Source organism: Dermochelys coriacea, chromosome 4 (genome assembly GCF_009764565.3).
Source record: "Dermochelys coriacea isolate rDerCor1 chromosome 4, rDerCor1.pri.v4, whole genome shotgun sequence".
NCBI classification, from domain to species: Eukaryota; Metazoa; Chordata; order Testudines; family Dermochelyidae; genus Dermochelys; species Dermochelys coriacea.
The window spans coordinates 19,356,754-19,376,380 of NC_050071.1; the positions used below are offsets into that span (position 1 = coordinate 19,356,754).

A 19,627-nucleotide genomic window follows, 5' to 3' on the forward strand; every position below is an offset into this window, starting at 1 on the left:
CTGTGGTAGATAGGATGCCTTTTTTGGGAGAGGGATATAAGCCTTGGAGATGTACTGAGTCTAGTCTTTAATGCTAGGCAATGTGGTATATAGTACGCTACTGGTAAAACAGGATGGTTAGTTTCTTTAAACTGCTGTAGCTGGTTACTTAGACAATAGACAAGGCCCAAAATCATAAGTGTATGATTACCACCTCCTCCAAACTTAAGGGAAGGAGGTTGAATAAAATGAGACCTGGATTCAACGGAATTTTGGGTTTCGTCCATTTTGATATGAAATAGAAAGAGGCCAAAATCAGATCTTGATCAAAACCATTCACACACTCAAAATCTGATACATGAGGTTTTGTAAATGAAAACCATCTACACAGCAAGAGAGAGATTGAGAGCATGAATGTGCTTTGTTGCATAGCCATGCCAATTCCTTAGCATCCCCAAGAAGGGAACTGAGCTACAATTGGCTGAAATAGAGAAAAAGAAACTTGTGTTACAGTAATGGAACTAGTCTGAAATAATAAGATGTGTGAATGAAGATGACAAATTACTGTCCCCTGGATGTGCTAAGACTCTGCACTCCAAATCATTAGTTAAATAAAAAGCAGGCTCTGTAATATAAGCGGGGCTACATTAGTCATTTCCTCTTGACATTTTGTTCTCATAATTATTTTATGTCATTGATGAGAACTTGGTCATTCAGTGGAGGGGCAATTTGTATTCATAGGTTGCATTCATAGACTCCTTCTGTCGCAGGGAAAGGATGCTGGATGAGCTATGCAGATGCAATAACCTGATGTTTGGTACAGTTTCACATTGGCTGCAGGTTGAGGTCTTGCTATGCTTCTTTTCTGCAGGAGTCTTTAAACAAGCAGCCCATAGCAGTTGATGCTTTGTTCAGTTAGCCAGCCAAGCAGTCAGTTCTAGTCTGTTGCAGGACCTCCATGTCTGCTGAAGCATCTTGACCCGGGATGGCCCACCTGGACCTGACCTTCCACAAAATAACAGTCTTTTGATGACTCAAACAAAAAGGTGCAGTTGGTTAGGCCCTGACCAAGCTGGTCGTCTTGTGTTAAGACGGGGAGATGCTTTGTTTGGTGTCCCGGCTTTACCCTGAATTGGACTTGTAAGAAGCAGCCAGACCCTATTATCCTGTCTATTTGGCCCTGATTTAACTTCTGGAGGCATGTGTCTAAATTCAGTGCTCCTGTCCCGTCTGAGACATCCTCCTTGGGTAGCGTGCACCAAAGCAACAGGTGTGATACACATTATCACCATACACTTTTTCAACTGGAAATGCAAATGTCTCACCTGTTTTATCCTGAGTAGCTCATCCTGTCCCAAATCCCTTTAAACTAATGGTAGTGACAGGAACAAATATGATGACATGCTCATCTGCTGCTACATTGCAGCTAGAAATAGGCTATGTCCAGGGCCGTCCCTAGAGGGGTGCGGGACCTGGGGCGGAAGGGGTGAATCTGTCACTTCGGGGACCAACCCGTCATTTCCGGGACTGATCACACAGGCCAATTGCACTGGTCCACAGGGCCCCCCAAATCACGAGGCCCAGAGCGGTCGCTCCGATTCGCCGTACCCAAGGGATGGGTTTGGAGTTAGATCCAGATTTGGATTCAAAGCACAGAGTGCTTTGGATCACTAACTTTAGGTTTCAGTTGTTATAGAGAGAGGTCTAACCACAAAGTTTGGATCCAGATAAGAGCTTCCTCAAAGTTTGGGAGTGTTCAGCTGGGCTTTTATCCAGTGGGCTGAAAACATGAAAACTTCTATTGTAGTACTGAGTACTGCTCCAGACTACATTACAAGCAATAGCTGGAGGGTGTTATGTGGCTCACAGAGTGCACTATTTCTACTTCCATGCTAAAATGTTAAAGTTGAATAATACAATTGGTTCTCTCTTTCTGAACCCATAATGCATGCTTGAAGCTGTTTTGCCATTAGTTGATGTTTGCAGGAATCAAAGCTGGCCTTCGGCAGCACGGGATATCTTGTAAAAGGGACTAGTGCTCCTCTTGTTTTTGAATTACCAACTTAGAAGGTGACAGAGTCCTTGATTTCACCTAAATCTCATGCAAAGAGAGGGAGAAAAGTCAAGTGTTGGTGCTAGATTTTCCTATTGCAAGTATAAGACAATTTATGGGCCCCCTTCATTGCTACAGTATTTTGACCTTCATTTCTTCCTCCCATCTCCATAAAAATGAGCACAATACCAATTTAAATGATTTTCTGGTGAGTACTGTGGATCCACCAGCCAGTAAGGATGGGTCTTGGGGCTCTGTACATTTCAAGCTCTAAGAGTTGTCTTTATATTGTTCAGTAAAACATATGTGAGCACAGAGGGCATATATGAATTTATAGGCAAGAATGTAGTTCACAGTACCAGAGCCTTGAGATCTTGGTTCCAAGGGGCCTGATGCAGAGAGTCACTGGGTCTCAGATCAACAAGGAATTAGTGTAACCTCCCTTTTCTTTCATGATTCTAAGAGCGATGCTTATCCAGTCAAGGAACATAAATAATACCACGTGACCTGCTTCCAATCAAGACTAACCTTCATATTTATGATTGCATATATTGAAAACTTCCAATGAACTGTTGACAAACACTTTACAGACAATTTCAGAAAATATGAGATGAATAATTTGCCTTGGTGAATTAATTTTGAGGAATTTGTAAGCTGCTGGCTGACAACTTTTGGGTGGAAAAATAGGAAAAATTCATGAAGTATGTTATTTACTGTAAAGTATATGTGCAGTGTTAATCAATGACACTGTTTGAGGAAGACAGAATTTGGAAGATTGATAGATCTGACTCTTTTGTTTGTATAATTGTAAAAATGTTCGGTCTTTCAAGATTGGGCTAAGGAATTGACTACGGGCAACATTTTCAAAAGCGCCTATGCAGGTGTTGTTATTGGTGATACCCTTCTTATAACCTTTAGCGCAGCGGTAAGGGCAGTCACTTAGGATGTGGGAAACCCAGTTTTTGTTTTCCCTTCTGCCTGATGTGGAGAAGGAATTAGAACTTGGGTCTTCCACACTGCAGGAGACTGTCTTAGCCACGGGGTTCTGGGATATTCTGGTGTGGGTCTCTCTCAAGCTTTCCTGTTTAAAGCTGTTCCACTCTGCATAAATAAAGTTATTGGAGCAAGGAGCTTGGGCCTCTTACACCCTGAGTGAGTGCCCTAACTCCCCTGGCCTGTAAATAGAAGCCTAAATCCTGTTGACTTTCAATGAGATTAATGTTCCTAAGTAGAGCTGAGTGAAATTTTTCAGGTGAGTAGTCTGCTGAAAAATACTGTTCTGGTCAACCTGAAAGTATTCATGAATTTGACACAAATTTTCTGAATATTTTCAGCCCATTTTTTTCAGGGCTTTGGTATCATTCACAAAACAGTTGGAGGAGGAGATACTGGTGGTAGTGGTAGCCGTGCTGTTGTTGTTATTCATGGTGGTAATTCATTGTCTTTCATAATTACAAGAAATAGTCAATGGTTGAGAGAAAGAGAGAGAGAGTGAAAATGAGAGTGATTCTAAGTGTCTATATCACCTTTGAAAATGACTTGAGTCTTGCTACGCTGAGCAGAACAATGTCTAAATACCCTTACAAATCTGGGCCTAAGTACTATTTTTTAAATTGACCTAGGCTTCAAAGTCATGTAAGCCCTTTTAAAAATCTAAAGCTATAGCTACATATGTTCTTCTATAGTAAAGCTTGCCTTTCTCTCTCTTGGTCTCTTTATAGTAAAACCTGTCTTTCTCTTTTGATCAAATGCATCCGATGAAGTGAGCTGTAGCTCACGAAAGCTTATGCTCTAATAAATTTGTTAGTCTCTAAGGTGCCACAAGTATTCCTTTTCTTTTGATCTAGGAATCTTTTCAAATGAGTATATACATAAATGATATTCAAGCAGAGTTTTGGGGTCTAATATTGGGCAATGTCTGTACCCCACAATTAAGAGGCATTTCCCAAATAATCCCTGCCTGGCAAAAGACCTTGGTACATGCACAAAGTATTGGTCTTAGTCTCGTAAGAGAGAACTGTATGAGCAAGTACAATTCCTAAATATTTATGGAGGTGTGTAGGAGGCAAGTATAAGGGTGAAGATGCTGGCATGAGGCAAAAAGAAAGGCAGGAAAGAGGTATCTAATAATAGCATTTGTATGGGGTTTTCACAGCTAGAAATGGCTGTGCAAGCATGAACAAATGTAACATAAAATAGAGGAATTATATTACTTTACATGTACAGCTAGGATGACATAACAGATATTCCCTCCTTCTCTCAGATATGTAAAGGAAACCTTTTTGGCTTTTAACAAAGTGAAATGTTAATTCCATGAATACAAATTCATTTTTTCCTGGGCAGAGGACTGAAATGCCAGCTATAAAGCAATGACACTGATTAGCTGGCTTTCTCAGTGGAAAGACACACCTCTCGGATTTTAAAAACATTGACTACACTGTCTCCAGAATACTAACATGGAAATCTCAGTGTCAGTGTGGCTATTTTATACGATCAAGGCAGTGACAACTTCCATACAACATTTCTGAACAGACTAAAAAATGGTTATAGATTTATATGTAGACACTGGTATATTTTAGGCCCAGAGCCTGCAAGTGGTTGAGCAGATGTTGAATGACCTCAACTCCCATCATTGAGCTTAATAGAATCGAGGGTATTCAGCAAGAATTACTCAGTACTAGAGAGAATTGGGAATTAATTACAGGTTATTTTTTTCCTAGTGTAATAGCACCAAGAGACTCCACAAGAGGGTTTAATGCCCCATGTTTATATATATGTCTATATACACATTATTACAATTTGTGCTACTGTAGCTCCTAAGAGCAGAGCCATGCTCCTGCTCACATACTCCATTGTATATGTATATAACTTTGATTGGATTTGGAATACACATTTTAAGCTACATGAATTTTTATTATAGGTGGACAGCTATTGAAATAGTACAGTAATTTGGGACTCTGTGGTGTCACTCCCCAAATCTTGTTCTCAGAGGTACTGTGGTACTTCTGACAACATTCAAAACAGCATGATGCACTGCTTCAGAGATACTCTGGACTAGATAGTTAAATACCCAAATTTGCTGATATTTAACTTTTTTAACTGAGAAGGGATCATCTTAGTTCCATGATCAAAGTAGACGGAAATGAATCAACATTAAACATAATTAGCATGAAATGTGACAAAAATATATACACTGACTTTTTTATTTAAAAAGATTTGAGCTGTAAACTTAATGTTTACAATGTTTTCCTTTGGACAAGAGAAATGTGCTGTTGCTTTTGCTGGTACTTGGCTCTTGCCTTATAGGTATATACACAAACGCTGTAAAATAACAATTTCAGTAGAGATGGGTTGAACTAAAACATTCACCAGTAGGTGCTCCTATCCCAAACACCCACACATCAGTAGATATACCAGTTTTCCTCTATATCCACACTACTACAGGTCTGACCTCTGTAATGCATATCACTGCATTGGCCAAATAGTACTTTCAGTGATACCATGTCATTTCCAGACTTGGTACTTTGCTGAGGGCAGCATTTACTGTAAGAATGAGATGAATTTGACGTGTAATGTAAGTAGCAAACAATCCCATCTCCTTCCCTCCTCCACCCCAATAGCCACAAGCCTCACTCTTTCCAGAGCCTGTTTGTTCCTTCATTTCTGAACAGTCCTGTTTCCCCACTGCAGTGTTTGCATTGGATTCTTCTCTCCTTTTAAATAAAGGCCTTTCCGTCTTTACCCATCCTTCAGGATGTCAGTTAAATAGCAGTTCCAATTAGATTTGTCCAGGGGCCACTTACTTTCAGCTGGGTTTTGTTTCTTCTCTGCTGTTGTCAAACTAAAATTTCTTTTGCTGTCTCTGGGCATATTTTTTAGCCATTATAATTTGTAAACACCATCCCATTGGAAAATTTTACACCAAGTGTGGAAAGCCTGACTGTGACCCTGAACTGCTGTACAAAAGATGAAGGAAGAATTTCTGTTTTCATTTTGCGAGAGAGCAGACTGTCCAGTTACATTCTCAGTGATGCATTATTCAAGAAACCTGGTGACATCCATGCTTAGATGAACTTTGCTATCACACTTTGATAAGAAAGAATAACACCAAAATTATTTCTATATCTACAGCAGTGATCTTCTGAGATTGTGCCTGCCAGCTTTAATCCATTCATGTGTTAATTAATGAAGTCATCAAACATTAAGTGTTCACAATACAGCATGTACACATCAAATTGTCATTCTGAGGGGAGGGGAATGGTGACTCTTACGCCATATACTGTATGACACATGATAAACAAGATCAAGAGGCTTTGCAGTGTCTTTGGACCTTCTGAGGCAGCCTATCCTAATGGTTAGAGTGGGGATCTGGGAATCAAGACATCTAGTTTCTGTTCCTGATGCTGCCTCTGACTTGTTCTCTGACCTTTGGCAAATCAATTAACTGCTGTATGCTTCAGTTCACCAGACTTTGCAGCTGTTCTGAATTTCCCCCACTGGCCATCGCATGTGAGACTGAAATATTTTTCTGCATGTCATTTGGACCTCCAGTTACTAGGGCTTATTGTTCTGGCAGCTTTGTATGTGGCTGAAGCTGCTTCTTCAGGCTCTCACTGCCAATGTCCTGCTGTGTGTATTTTCGTCCAGCATAGTGGGTTATATAGAACAAGTAATTTGAGCGAAGCCTAGAGAGCAGGAGAAAGATGAGGTAACCATCAGTTCCCACTGCCTCAATTGCCCCTCCCCTCTTCTAACACAGAAGAAGTATCCGCCCTACCCCATAGTTAAATATTATATAATGAGGGAGGTGGGTAAAGAACATGAGATAGGATGGGAGTGGGGAGATGGATGCCCCCTATCCAACCAATAATATTCAAAAGCGGACCAGGAGTAGTTGTTCCTCTGTAAATTCCTCTTCAATGTCCAGAAAATCCTCCTTTGTAGTGGGATATTTTGTAGTCAACATTGACTCAGGGAGTGCATGTCACATGCTCTACAAATCATAGTTGCAAATAGTTATATAGGTAAGTTTTTAGCAGTTTTGCTAGTCATCTACAAACAGAGCCCCTCTCAAAAACAACAGGAGTACTTGTGGCACCTTAGAGACTAACAAATTTATTTGAGCATAAGCTTTTGTGGGCTACAGCCCACTTCATCGGATGCATAGAACGGAATATATAGTAAGAAGATAGATAGATATAGATATAGATATATACAGAGAAGGTGGAAGTTGCCATACAAACTGTAAGAGGCTAATTAATTAAGATGAGCTATTATCAGCAGGAGAAAAAAACTTTTGTAGTGATGATAATCAGGATGGCCCATTTAGACAGTTGACAAGCAAGTGTGAGGATACTTAACATGGGGAAATAGATTCAATATGTGTAATGACCCAGCCGCTCCCAGTCTCTATTCAAACCCAAGTTAATGGTATCGAGTTTGCATATTAATTCAAGCTCAGCAGTGTCTCGTTGGAGTCTATTTTTGAAGCTTTTTGGTTGCAGAATTGCCACCCTTAAGTCTTTTACTGAGTGGCCAGAGAGGTTGAAGTGTTCTCCTATCGGTTTTTGAATACTATGATTCCTGATGTCAGCTCCTCTTGACTCATACCAGTGCAGTGGACTAGCAAGTGACAGAGAGACCTGTGGTGTGTGCTTTCTAGTGGTCAGAAAACTTTCTCTAACAATTAGGCATATTTAGTCCCAGCTGGTTGTAGCCCTAACTATGGTCACAGTGCTGAAAAACAAAGACTAGTCTCTTACAACATTTGTCTTTTGAATTTAAAAAAAAAGAAGGACCCAGTGGCAAGGACAGCAAAAGTTAACCTACATCATCATAATCATCAGGACAAATCCCAAAAGGATGTAGCTTCCTTTCATACTGCAGGTCACCTGGATCGATCTCTAGCTTGGTCTGGCTGGATGTACTCCTGTTCTTTTTGCGGATACAGACTAACATGGCTGCTACTCTGAAACCAGTCTGTTATTGGCAGTCTAACCAATGTGATCAGCCATGTGATCGCTGACCGTCTAGTGGCATTCCTTGGTAAACACACTTGTAATTGACTTGTTTTCCATCTTAATAATATGTCTCTATCAAGAAAGCATCCGAAGCAAAACCATTGCTGCTGAAGGAAATTGGTAGGATCAGTTATGAATATCCTCAGTGTTGATTTTTGCCAAGCCACTTAATATGGAGCAACTGATGAAGACAATGAGAATCAAAAATATCAATCCATTACTTTTCAGCCTTCCTCAGTGCCTGTATTGCACAGCTGTATGGTAGAGTTGGTATAACCATAGTTCTACGTTCACTACGCTTCGAAGTGAGCTTCATCATGATGTCCCTGCAACGCTTGCTTGATGGGCCTCTAGCACTGTCTATGATTTTTCCCAAGTTTTTGACAGTTACCACTTGTTCAATATTCTGTCCAGACAGGTTAATACTGAGCTGGCTGTAATCTAAAAATGGATGGTAATGGACAAGGAATTAATTTTCTCTGGAATAATAACCAGACTAATGTATGCTGCTTATTGCCTAACCAGATTGGTCATCACCTGCAGCAATTCATCGAACAGTTACAGCTAAGGTGAGCGGCACCATTCAGGAGGGGCATCCAAAGGGCGGTTTCTTGGATCCTGAGCCCATTCTATGCCGGGCTGGTCTCTGACTGTCAAGAGCCTGACATGGCAGTTGAGGACCAGCAAGGATGTAGGATCTGGTATTGTATCTAACTGAAAAGGCAGGCGGTGTTTTAAGTACTTGGAATGTAATTACTAAAACTGAAAAATTTCAGCTAGAATCACGAATGGACCTGAAACCAGCTGGTTTCTAGACAAACCTGTCAACGATGGCTCAGGCCCATGAAAATGTGGTGGATTGGGACTTGATGCTGTTTGGCCCATCCTCTCTCCAGGCATTTTGTGTCTACTAAGTGCTACATTTTATGAGAAATGCCTGTTTAATATACAGATAACTGGTAGATGGAGAGTGAATGTTTCTCCGCTATCACTGTCAGGTGGAAACAGCAACAGTCCCCCAACCCTCCAGAGAAGAAAATTAAGGGAACTATCTAAAGACCCTAGGGAGAAGGTTGCATGCCCCATTAGGCAGGGGGAAAAGGGAGTGAAGTATGACCAGCAGTGGTCAGTAGAGATTGGGTCTGTGACCTTGAGAAAGAGGGCAGCTGGTGAATGTGTGGGAGCATTTCTTAGTTGTATATTCTTTACAACACCATATCTCCAGGCAAACCCAAGAGAGTTCACTAATAGACAGTCCCAATGAATGGAGTGTACAGGATTTGTTCAGATCTAGTAATTTCCTAAATTGGAACTTGGCTAGGACAATCGGGCAGATTCTTTCAGAAAACACAAGTTTTATGTTTCATTCAGAAGATGGGTTTTCAGGAATACTCTTATTTTGTTTATTTAGAAAGTGCCATGGCTTTCTGCCTCATGTCTCACTATGGCAAGACAGAGTTGATTATCTTGAGATAATCCCATACTTGGTCATGTGTTGTTTATGTACTCTTTGCACCTCTCTGCTGTCTGTGTCAGTGCCAACACCTGATATTCCTGCAATTTATTTTTATGATGGTGCTGTAGCAGCTGTGAAAACAGCTAGAGTGAGTAAGCCAACTGTTGGATTTCTGATTCAAAGTCTGGATTGTAGTTTTCAGGTTTGGAGAGTAAAGGAGAAATGTAGAACAATAAAACGCTTTGTAAATTTGCTCTCATGGGATTGCATGTAATGGTTCAATTGCCAAAAACAAGTAAGCTGACTCGCATTTCATGCAAGAAAATGGTTTGAAGAGTGAGGGAATTGGGGGGAAGCAACTGATTTTGTATTACACTCTTTCAGGGATGTAACAGTCAATATTTTTTAAACAAAAAGAATACATCATACCAATGTTCTCTCTCTCTCTCTCTCTCTCTCTCTCTCTTTTTTTTTAAAAAAAGAACATTGTTTACTCCCAAGTACCTCATTTACTTTAGTATTATGTGAATAATTTAATGTATACATGATATCTAGCAAAATATCAATACAGATCAATACACATTCTTCATTGCTAGCTAACTGAAATCCATATACCTACTCCATATACATTGGTGTCAGTGTCAATGTAGCGGGGTGGTCACACGCTCCGGCCTTAAAGGGCTTAAAACTGCCCAGGAGAGGGCTGTGGCTGGGAGCAAGCAGTTCCCAGGCTGATTGGGGAAGTAGGCTCAGCTGTGGCCACACCCCAATCAGGGCTCAGCGGGCCCTTCTAAGAGGGCAGTGAGTCTCCTCTAGCTGTGGAGGGAGATGGGCTTGGCTGCTGGGGAGAGAACCAGGGTACCTGAGGTGAAGCAGGGCTGGTTTTATTCTCTGACTTCTGATTTATTTGATGATCCATTTCTTAACTTCCTAAAAAGCAAAACCAGTGCCTTTGTGATGACCGACCAGTCCTTGTCCTAGTCATAGCACTGTATTAGTTAAGGGTTTGCCCTTTTATATAAGGGGCTGTATGGGGTTTGATCTCATTTTAGGCTGTTTCAGTACATGTGGTTTTGCATCCTTGAGTTTCACTTGATAATTTGGGTGTATTTGAACCCAGTTCATTGAAGGTTGGAAAAAATAAGCTTCATGAGTTTGTTCAACTCCATGCATTGCATCTGGATTAATGAGGAATTATTTGACCTTGAAAGCTTATCACATAAGCATATATTGCACATGCAAAATCAGTCTAGAAGATTCATGCCTATCCAGAAAGTATGGCTTTAAGTTTTGACAAAGGTGTTGCAGGCTTTGAAAGAGTTTTACATGAAACTTTTCTAGGTTCATGTCCATGTTCAAGCCCCAAAGTAGTCAAGTTTTTCATGACTTAAGGTTTAACTACAAAAGTTATTCACTAATTGCAATATTTGATTACCACCCTCCTCCCCACACACACACTCTCCCTCCTCTCCTTCCTTCCAATAGGGGATCTATTACATTATGTGGTAAACCTAGCAACAGTTCTATTTTCTGTGTACTACACCTTTACATGTAAGAAGCCTTTCTTTGTTAAGGGGAAGGCTTTGATGGAAGAGAGGACCTTATAGGGTGAGACACGCTCATCTTTCTCTGCCATGGAGACTTTATGTTGGTTCTTTATTTGTTGCTTCCCTTTAAACTAAAATAAGGGCTTGTCAACATGGGGAATTATTCTGGAAAAGCTATTGTGCTTTAAACTCACATCTTCCTTTAACCCAAATGAACTGTCGAGTGTGAATAAGTCCTAAATCATCTAGATTGAAGGGGCATGTTTTGCTCGTTGTGAATGGAAATATATATCACGTTGTACGTGAAAAGTTGTTTTGTTTCTCTCCGTGCTTATTTGCTGTTTAACATGGAATTTACTTTTCATGAAACTTTGGAAACTGGATTATACTCTCCCAGCTGACTGACACTGACATGAAAATAAACAGGTGGATAGTAAAAGCTCTTGTAGGGCATTTTTGTTGGGGCTTATTTGTTTTCTAGCTATGTTGAAAATTGGCAGGCTGCTACTTCTGCTCCCCCCTCCCAAAAAGAGAATAATGTGGTTTCCTTTCTTTTCTTTTCCCCCTTTGTTGTCTAAACAGGAGAGTCTGTCGGCCTCATTATGGATGAGAACAATGGCTCTGCTGAGAGTCCCCAGCTAAGTCAAGGACGGCACAATGCCATTAAGTGTGGGTGGCTGCGGAAGCAAGGAGGCTTTGTCAAGACTTGGCACACACGCTGGTTTGTTCTTAAGGGGGACCAGCTTTATTATTTCAAAGATGAAGACGAAACCAAACCTTTGGTAAGTGGGGGGGAGCAGGAGGGTGGGAGGTGAGATAGGAAACTGAAAGAATAGTGGCAGAATTTGATCCAATTGGAGGAAACAGGCACCCCAATCTGGATTGCCTTGTTTGGTTTTTGTTTACAGGGCTGGCTTAGGCACTTCGCACATAATATGGTACTTGTCTTATTTAAATAAATATATGGCTTCCCTCAGATGCTTGGGTCCCAGAGGGTTTGTCTATGCTGCAATAAAATACCACGGCTGGCCTGTTTCGGCTGACTTGGCCTTGCGGGGCTTGGGCTGCAGGGTTATAAAATTACAGGATAGATCTTCTGGGAGCCTAGGTCCCAGAGCCCAGGCTCTGGCCCAAGCTTGAATAGCTAGCCCCACAGCCCAAGCCCGAGTCAGCTGACACAGGCTAGCCATGGGTGTTTTATTGCGGTGTAGACATACCCTAAGACAGATTTTCTTCATCAGACCATTTTAAAAGTTGCCTACTGTGAGACAAGTCTCAGTAGCAAATGCCTGCTTTTTCAAATCAGTGAAAGGTGCTTATTTGAGATAAGGTGCATAAGTAAACTATTGTGTATGTAGCTTGCTTGTTACTTAAAGGAGTAGCCATATGGAATTCCCCAGCCTTCAAAGTTCACAATCATACAACGTGTAAACCCACATTTACTAACATCCATAATATAATAAATTGCTGTCTGGAATATGCTCAAAATTTACTGTTCCTTAATGGTCATTTATTTTCCTATTTACTTACTGCTTTTATAGTACTATTTTATGGCTACAAATCTCCAAAGTGCCATAAGAAAAGAGTAAATAACTCTGCCTCCCTCCCAGCTCAGGGCCAACCCCGGCATCTGTGATATTAAGTTACTGCACACAGAAGAACAATGTTGTAGTATATATGGTCTTAATTTTCTGAGGCCCTAAGCACTTCACAGCTCCCTCTTACTTGAGATTGAGTTCTGTATGATGAGCACTTCTGTTAACTATGTCCCACATTTATACATTGTGACAGGGTTGGGCCAGATGGCTATAGGAGAGTAATAGAAGGCAGATATATTAGCCCCAGGCTAAGCAGGTCCCTTTTCCCTGGGTAAGGTAACAGGGAAGGTTCCAGAACAATCAGGAACCTTCTGGAGACAATTAAGACAGGCTGATTAGAACACCTGAAGCCAATCAAGAAGCTGCTAGAATCAATTAAGGAAGGCTAATCAGGGCACCTGGGTTTTAAAAAGGAGCTCACTTCAGTTTGTGGGGTGCGTGTGAGGAGCTGAGAGTGAGAACGCAGACTGTTGGAGCACTGAGGTGTACAAGCATTATCAGACACCAGGAGGAAGGTCCTACGGTGAGGATAAAGAAGGTGTTGGGAGGAGACCATGGGGAAGTAGCCCAGGGAGTTGTAGCTGTGGCACAGCTGTTCCAGGAGGCAGTCTCGACAGCTGCATTCCACAGGGCCCTAGGCTGGAACTCGGAGTAGAGGGTGGCTCCGGGTTCCCCCCAAATCCTCCCAACTCCTGGTCAGACCCAGGAGGAGTCAACCCGGACTGTGGGTTCAGAAAAATGGCCAAGCTGAGGGTTGCCGTGAAGCTCCAAGGTGAGCAAATCTGCCAATAAGCGCAAGACCCACCAAGGTAGAGCAGGAACTTTGTCACAACATATAGACATATATACCTACACTCATATTTTTCACACACATGGTATAATGCTTAAGATCAGTTTAAATACAGTGTGTGTTTATATAGCTTTCTATAGTGTGTTATCATTAATTCAAAGACCAATACTGACCATCATCTAGTCTGGCATCCTGTATTACATGGGCTATAGAATTTCACCAGTAATTCATATATCAAGCCCATAACTTGGGTTAGAACTAGAGCATATCTTTCAGAGAGACAGCCAGTCTTGATTCAGGTGTTCTAAAGGAAGTTTCCTATTGTATAAACCTCAAGAAATGTAAGATTTAAGTGAGGGCCCATAGTGCAGCAGTTTATTCTCCTTAAATAACCCTTGGTTTCTAATTTGTTTAATTTACACATTTTAGTTATTTCATATTTCACTAAATATCCTTTTAAAATTCATATTTATAACCTCTCTGTATATCTTTCACTATATGCATTTTGAGATTTTAAATACAAGCTGCATCTCTATTGACCTTTGTGCATTTCTGGAAGGCAAACAAGAAACCATTTAATGAAATTGCTACAAACTCAATGATGTTTAAGGAAAGTAAGCTATTCTGTGCCTGAATACAAATCTTAATAATCTGTCTTCCCTAGTTAGTTACTTTTCTCCATCAGACCCTGTCTTGCATAGTTCTTTGTTTTGATGCAGCACTTAAATGAGCAGCCTGATTCTGCACTTGTTTATACTTTCTGATTGAAAATACAAAAGCAACTTCCAAACAGATGTACAGAATCTTCTTCTAGTCTTTTCTTTCTCCCATTTTGAGGTTTCCTCCATGACTTCTGTGACCATTCAGTATTTGGTTTTGACTCTCTCTCTGAGGATGGAAAAGTTACTCCCATAAACTCCTCCAACTTAATTTCTCCTAGGTTAAGTTATATTTTATTGCATCTTAAATGATCCCAGGCTCCCTGGGTGCTGAGCACTGTCAATAAACCTTTTGTGCAGTCAGCAGATGGTTGTGTGTATCAGGAAGAATTACAATATTTGTTTAGAAACAAACAAAAATTTATAGTTGGTCAAAGGAAAGGAGAGGTTGAGGAATAACTGCCAAATTAATGATTTGGCGAGGCCTAGAAGTAGCAAACTGATACCAAATTCTTGAGTCAGAGTATTAGCCAGCTTGCTAAAGTGATTGCATTAGCCAGAATTTTCAAACTTTGGTGTCTAAATTTAGACTTTTCAGTGCATATGTAGCCATCTAAATAAAAATGGCCTGACTTTCAGAGGTGTTCAGCACTCTCACCTCATTAATTAGGGTACTAGCTTGTGAGTCAGAAGACAAAAATTCAGTTCCCTGTTTTGCCCCAGACTCTTCGTGTGTGACTTTGGATGAGTCACTTGGTCTCTCTGGGCCTCAGTTCTCCATTTGTCAAATGGGAATAATAGCACTGCCTTACCTTACAGGGGTGCTGTCAGGATAAATACATTAAAGATAGTGAGATGCTCAGATACTATGATGGAGGGACCACATAATTACTTAAGAGAGCTAGACTTACGTGAGAACTATAAATGCTCAGTTGTTCTGAAAATCAAGCCACTTATACAGATGCCTAAAGATAGGCTCCAAAATCCACGTTTAGGCATTCATGTCTGAAAATTCTGGCCACTTGACTAGATCCTCGGGTAGTGTACATCAGCATTGATCCACTGATTCTACTGGATCTGTGCAAATGGACCCTATCCCAGGATCTAGTCCCCTATCTTCAACACACAGTGATCCATAAGAAGTCGTAGATTTGGCTGTATCGTTTATTGTCTTGTCAGTGTACCATTATTTAGAATTTGCTATCTGAAGTAATTTTAATCTTTGTAGACCAACTAAAGTGTTATATCGTGTAGCAAAATCCAAGTAGCTTCAAACATGGCTAATTCTAGATACTCACTGATCTAATTTCTATAATAAGCTCCTCTTTTTTATAAAGAGAACAATCCTGCAAAATCCCCTCTAGAACTACAGTGAACTTTTCTCACCCAGAGCATACAATATTTTTGAGTGAGCCAGGGCTACATTCTAAGGAGAGTGTTGCTATTTAAATGCAAGAAAAAATGGTGCCATATTGTATTCACAGTTACAATTGCTGAAGAGAGGTGAATTCTTATTACATGTAGACTTTTTACACTTACAGGCAGTCAATAATTATTCTTTTATGGATGCAAAATTTAAAGGACTCTCTGAGAACAAAATATATTTAGAAATAAGGACACTTTAGTGTTCTCTACATTTATTCCCTCTATTCACTGATAAATAAGAAAAACTGGATTTTTTTTCTGTACCTGTTTTGTAGAACTGAAGCCCTAAAAAGGTCATGCCTTTACACGATCACCTAAAAAACAGTAACCACAGTCTTTCAGGACACAGAGCTTTACTGGGCTGCTAGCTGAAGGCAGTAATAGTAGTGATAAGGCCACATAGCTTTACATGGGCAGTTATTCAGTGCGCTAAAGCATCAATAACTGCATTAAATAGTGAAAGGCCATAAAGTATGTAGTGTGTCTCAATGACTACTAGAGCTTCTTAACTTTTATAGGTGAAAGAAATCTGTAAGTTTGATTCTGAAACCTTTGGTGCTTCTAATTGAGCTGCTTTTGAGTTTCTTGCCTAAAAGTCATGAGTAATTATAAAAACACCCCATGATAGATGTAGGAGGGAAAAAATCTTCAGAGCTATTACTTGTTCAAAAACTCCATCAATAGTTATGGGAAACTAGTGGACCAGACCAAATTAGGGCTGTTCCAATACCACTTTGTTGTAGTTTTGAAATATTTCTGAAACAAATGAGAGTGCTGAAATGTGTCCTGAATTTGATGCCTCAACTGTAACATGTAGTACAATATTCTCATTTAGCTACATAGGAAAGTTATCCTGTATGCATTCTGGTATCAAAATTCCCATGACTGTCTGGGAACCCTAGTCTCTATGCTGAATTTGGGGCAGAGGTGTGAGGCAAAGAACTTTACTTTGACCACTTACTGTCTGTTAAGTAACAATGCTGTTATGAGATGGAGAGCAGCAACTTCTAAAATGGATTTATCTAACTTTCTGGAGCCTATAATTAAGAAAACAAACACCTGCTGAGAGGAATCGCAATCTGCTGATTTAAAGTCATTAACAGATTTTTAGGTTCATTCACACACACCACTGCAACTCACTTAGAAAATACAACTAAGGAGGAGAACTAATTATTTTTCTTTTTATCTGTTTTCAGTCCAGATTGTAGTGTTTGGGCTGGTGGGTGTGAGAAGAGGGAAAGGGTTTGTGAATGATGCAACTGCTTGGGCTGAGTCTCTCTCCCTGTAATGGAAAAAAGATCAGGGTACATTTATGGGTCCTATTGGATAGTACATATAAGTGGTAATTAAAGGTTAGGCAAACATTCTTAGCAAACAATTTATTCAACACATTAAGCCCTGCAGCAGGTTGGCAGTGCTCCCTAGTACACTTGGTCTGATAGCTGGGAATGCACTGTCTGGGAAGACTAACTGTTCCAGGTGGCTTGTTAGGCACCTGGCAGAAGGGAACTCTCAGGGAGAGAAAGAATAAGGGTTTGGAACCCATTGGGGAGGCCTGAGTGGAACCAGACCTGAGGAAAAGTATACTTATTTGCTGATATTTTTGTCATTAAGACAAACCCGTGAGGGGCTAAGTTTGTCTGGAGTTAGTTGATTTGGGGAATCATTTGCAAACTTCCATTTTTTGTAAGTTTATTTGCTATTAATGATTGTTGGGTGAGCGCTTTCTGCAGATATATTTGAGCTTATGTTTGTTTCCAAACTATTAATTTTGACAGTTATTGACTCTAAGTTGTTTGTACTGCATGTAGAAGGAAAGAAAAGGACGAAGGGCATGTTGTATGATATTGTTTCTATTTTCTGACTGGACAACTGAATCCTTATAAAAGGGTAAGCACTTGAGGTGTATATAGTGAAAAATTATTTGGGCACAAATACCTTTGTTAGCAGATAAGTATTGATAATTGCATAAAGAACAGCCATTTCCCAGTATTAAAATAATGACAACCTGTTCATTCAAAAGTTCATAAGGGAAGAACATGGCTTACTAATAAAGTGAAAATGTGGGAAAATATTGGCAAATAACTTTCCCTCCATTCACCCAGTACTAGTGTTAAACTGCCTGGGGGATGCTATTCTCTTTTGTGCTTCTGTTCCGCTGTCTCTGCACTTAGGTTCTCCAGCTACTCCATTTTCTTTTCTTTTTTTAAATATTAGCCAAATTAATTTTTACTTTAACTCTTTTTGACTTACATAGTGTATTATAATTTACCAGTAGAAATCAACAGAACTCCACTGGACATGCTCAGGAAGCATGGACCCTTGATAAAGAAGCCTGTCTGAGTTTTACTGTCTACCTTCATTCATGAAGCCAGTACGGAGACCCATGATTGAGTTTACTATGAAGGCAGTCTGCCCTGCCCATTTCCTCTGATTTCCTTGTTGCTTTATTCATGCCTGGGGAACAGGCAAATCAGTCCTGTATCTCCTGCTGCATCTATTCAGGGTGCTGCCAAGTTCTTCAGTCCTCCCGTGGAGAGTTAGCAGAAAATTTTCCAAAGCTCACCCCCTTAAAACAACTTATAAAGTTAACCATCTTCTGAAATGTGAAGATTTGAGCTGAAATGATAAATGACAGGAACATGTCTGATTACGTAGTGTCAGCTCCTCCGCTATTGTAAACCTGTGTAGCTTCTTTGAAGTCACTGCAACATTGGCTGAAAGTCTGATTCAAAGTGTTCCTACAGATACATACAGATTATGTAGAAAGGTTGAGGGAAAGGTGCAGTATATGACCCATTATTTTTCATAACCAAGGGCCATGAATTTTCATTGATTCTTTATTATCATCAAACACAACAGTCGTTCCCTTATATTGTTTTTTTTCAGTCAGAGTAGCAGCTATCTTTTTGTGTGATGCCTTGAAATATCTCAAAGGGCCTTAGGAAGATGGTGTTTTACTTACTGAAGATGAAGGTAGGGATATAAATAGATTTAGTTATTTATTGGAGACAGAAATGAAAGGGCTAAAAAAATGGATGCAGAGCAGATGAATACAATATGGAAGAAGAACACCAGCTGGGGAGAGACAACTAAATAATTTCTGATAATTCTGAATAATTTTTTATCTTGGAAATAATTCATTTTTTGGTTAACTTCCTAAGTCTTATCATTCTTGTATTCCTTGGCCTTTTGTGCTTTGAGATCCAGTCTTGTGCCAGTTCTGAAGGTCAAATATCTTGCCAGAAAAGTGGATAGCCAAAGAGATCAACATTTAACATTCTTCATTTCATAATACAGCTGTTGTTTGGATGCAGCTGATTAACAGGCTTTTCCCCTTTCTGCTCTGTTTTTGACTGAAAATGTTTTCCCAGCAATGTCTGAGTAGGCGATGTCTGGATTTAAGACAGGGAAGAGAGGGGTGGCGCCTTCTCAGTGGTGGTGGTTTTGTAGTCTTGCAACTGGCAGTAAGAATCTTTGCAGTGTGATTTTTTTCTTACAATAGTTTCACTATATCACAAACTCTTCAGAATAGTTTCAGAGTAGCAGCCGTGTTAGTCTGTATTCGCAAAAAGAAAAGGAGGACTTGTGGCACCTTAGAGACTAACAAATTTATTAGAGCATAAGCTTTCGTGAGCTACAGCTCACTTCATCGGATGCATTCAGTGGAAAATACAGGGGGGAGATTTATGTACATAGAGAACATGAAACAATGGGTGTTACCATACACACTGTAACCAGAGTGATCACTTAAGGTGAGCTATTACCAGCAGGAAAGCGGGTGTGGGAGGGGAAACCTTTTGTAGTGATAATCAAGATGGGCCATTTCCAGCAGTTGACAAAAACGTCTGAGGAACAGCTGGAATTGGGGGGGATAAACATGGGGAAATAGTTTTACTTTGTGTAATGAACCTTCCACTCCCAGTCTCTATTCAAGCCTAAGTTAATTGTATCCAGTTTGCAAATTAATTCCACTTCAGCAGTCTCTTGTTGGAGTCTGTTTTTGAAGTTTTTTTGTTGAAGTATTGCCACTTTTAGGTCTGTAATTGAGTACCCGCATGGCCCCACAGTATGCCAACATTTTTATGGCTGACTTAGAA

General features: G+C 40.2%; 1 protein-coding gene across 6 annotated transcripts in view; it reads left to right on the forward strand.

The window, feature by feature from the left end:
• Positions 1-19,627, forward strand: part of ARHGAP24 (Rho GTPase activating protein 24) — a 353,302-nt gene that overhangs the window by 44,628 nt on the left and 289,047 nt on the right. For 4 of the 6 annotated variants that reach the window (XM_043512432.1, XM_038400192.2, XM_038400191.2 and 1 more), the window contains exon 2: positions 11,638-11,837. The exons of 1 other annotated variant lie outside the window; for it this stretch is intronic. In XM_043512432.1, coding sequence (XP_043368367.1) covers positions 11,638-11,837 — 200 coding nt within the window. Of the gene's footprint in view, positions 1-10,329; positions 10,376-11,637; positions 11,838-19,627 lie in introns of those variants that run through there. One more of the 6 variants, XM_043512433.1, reaches the window with a different exon arrangement.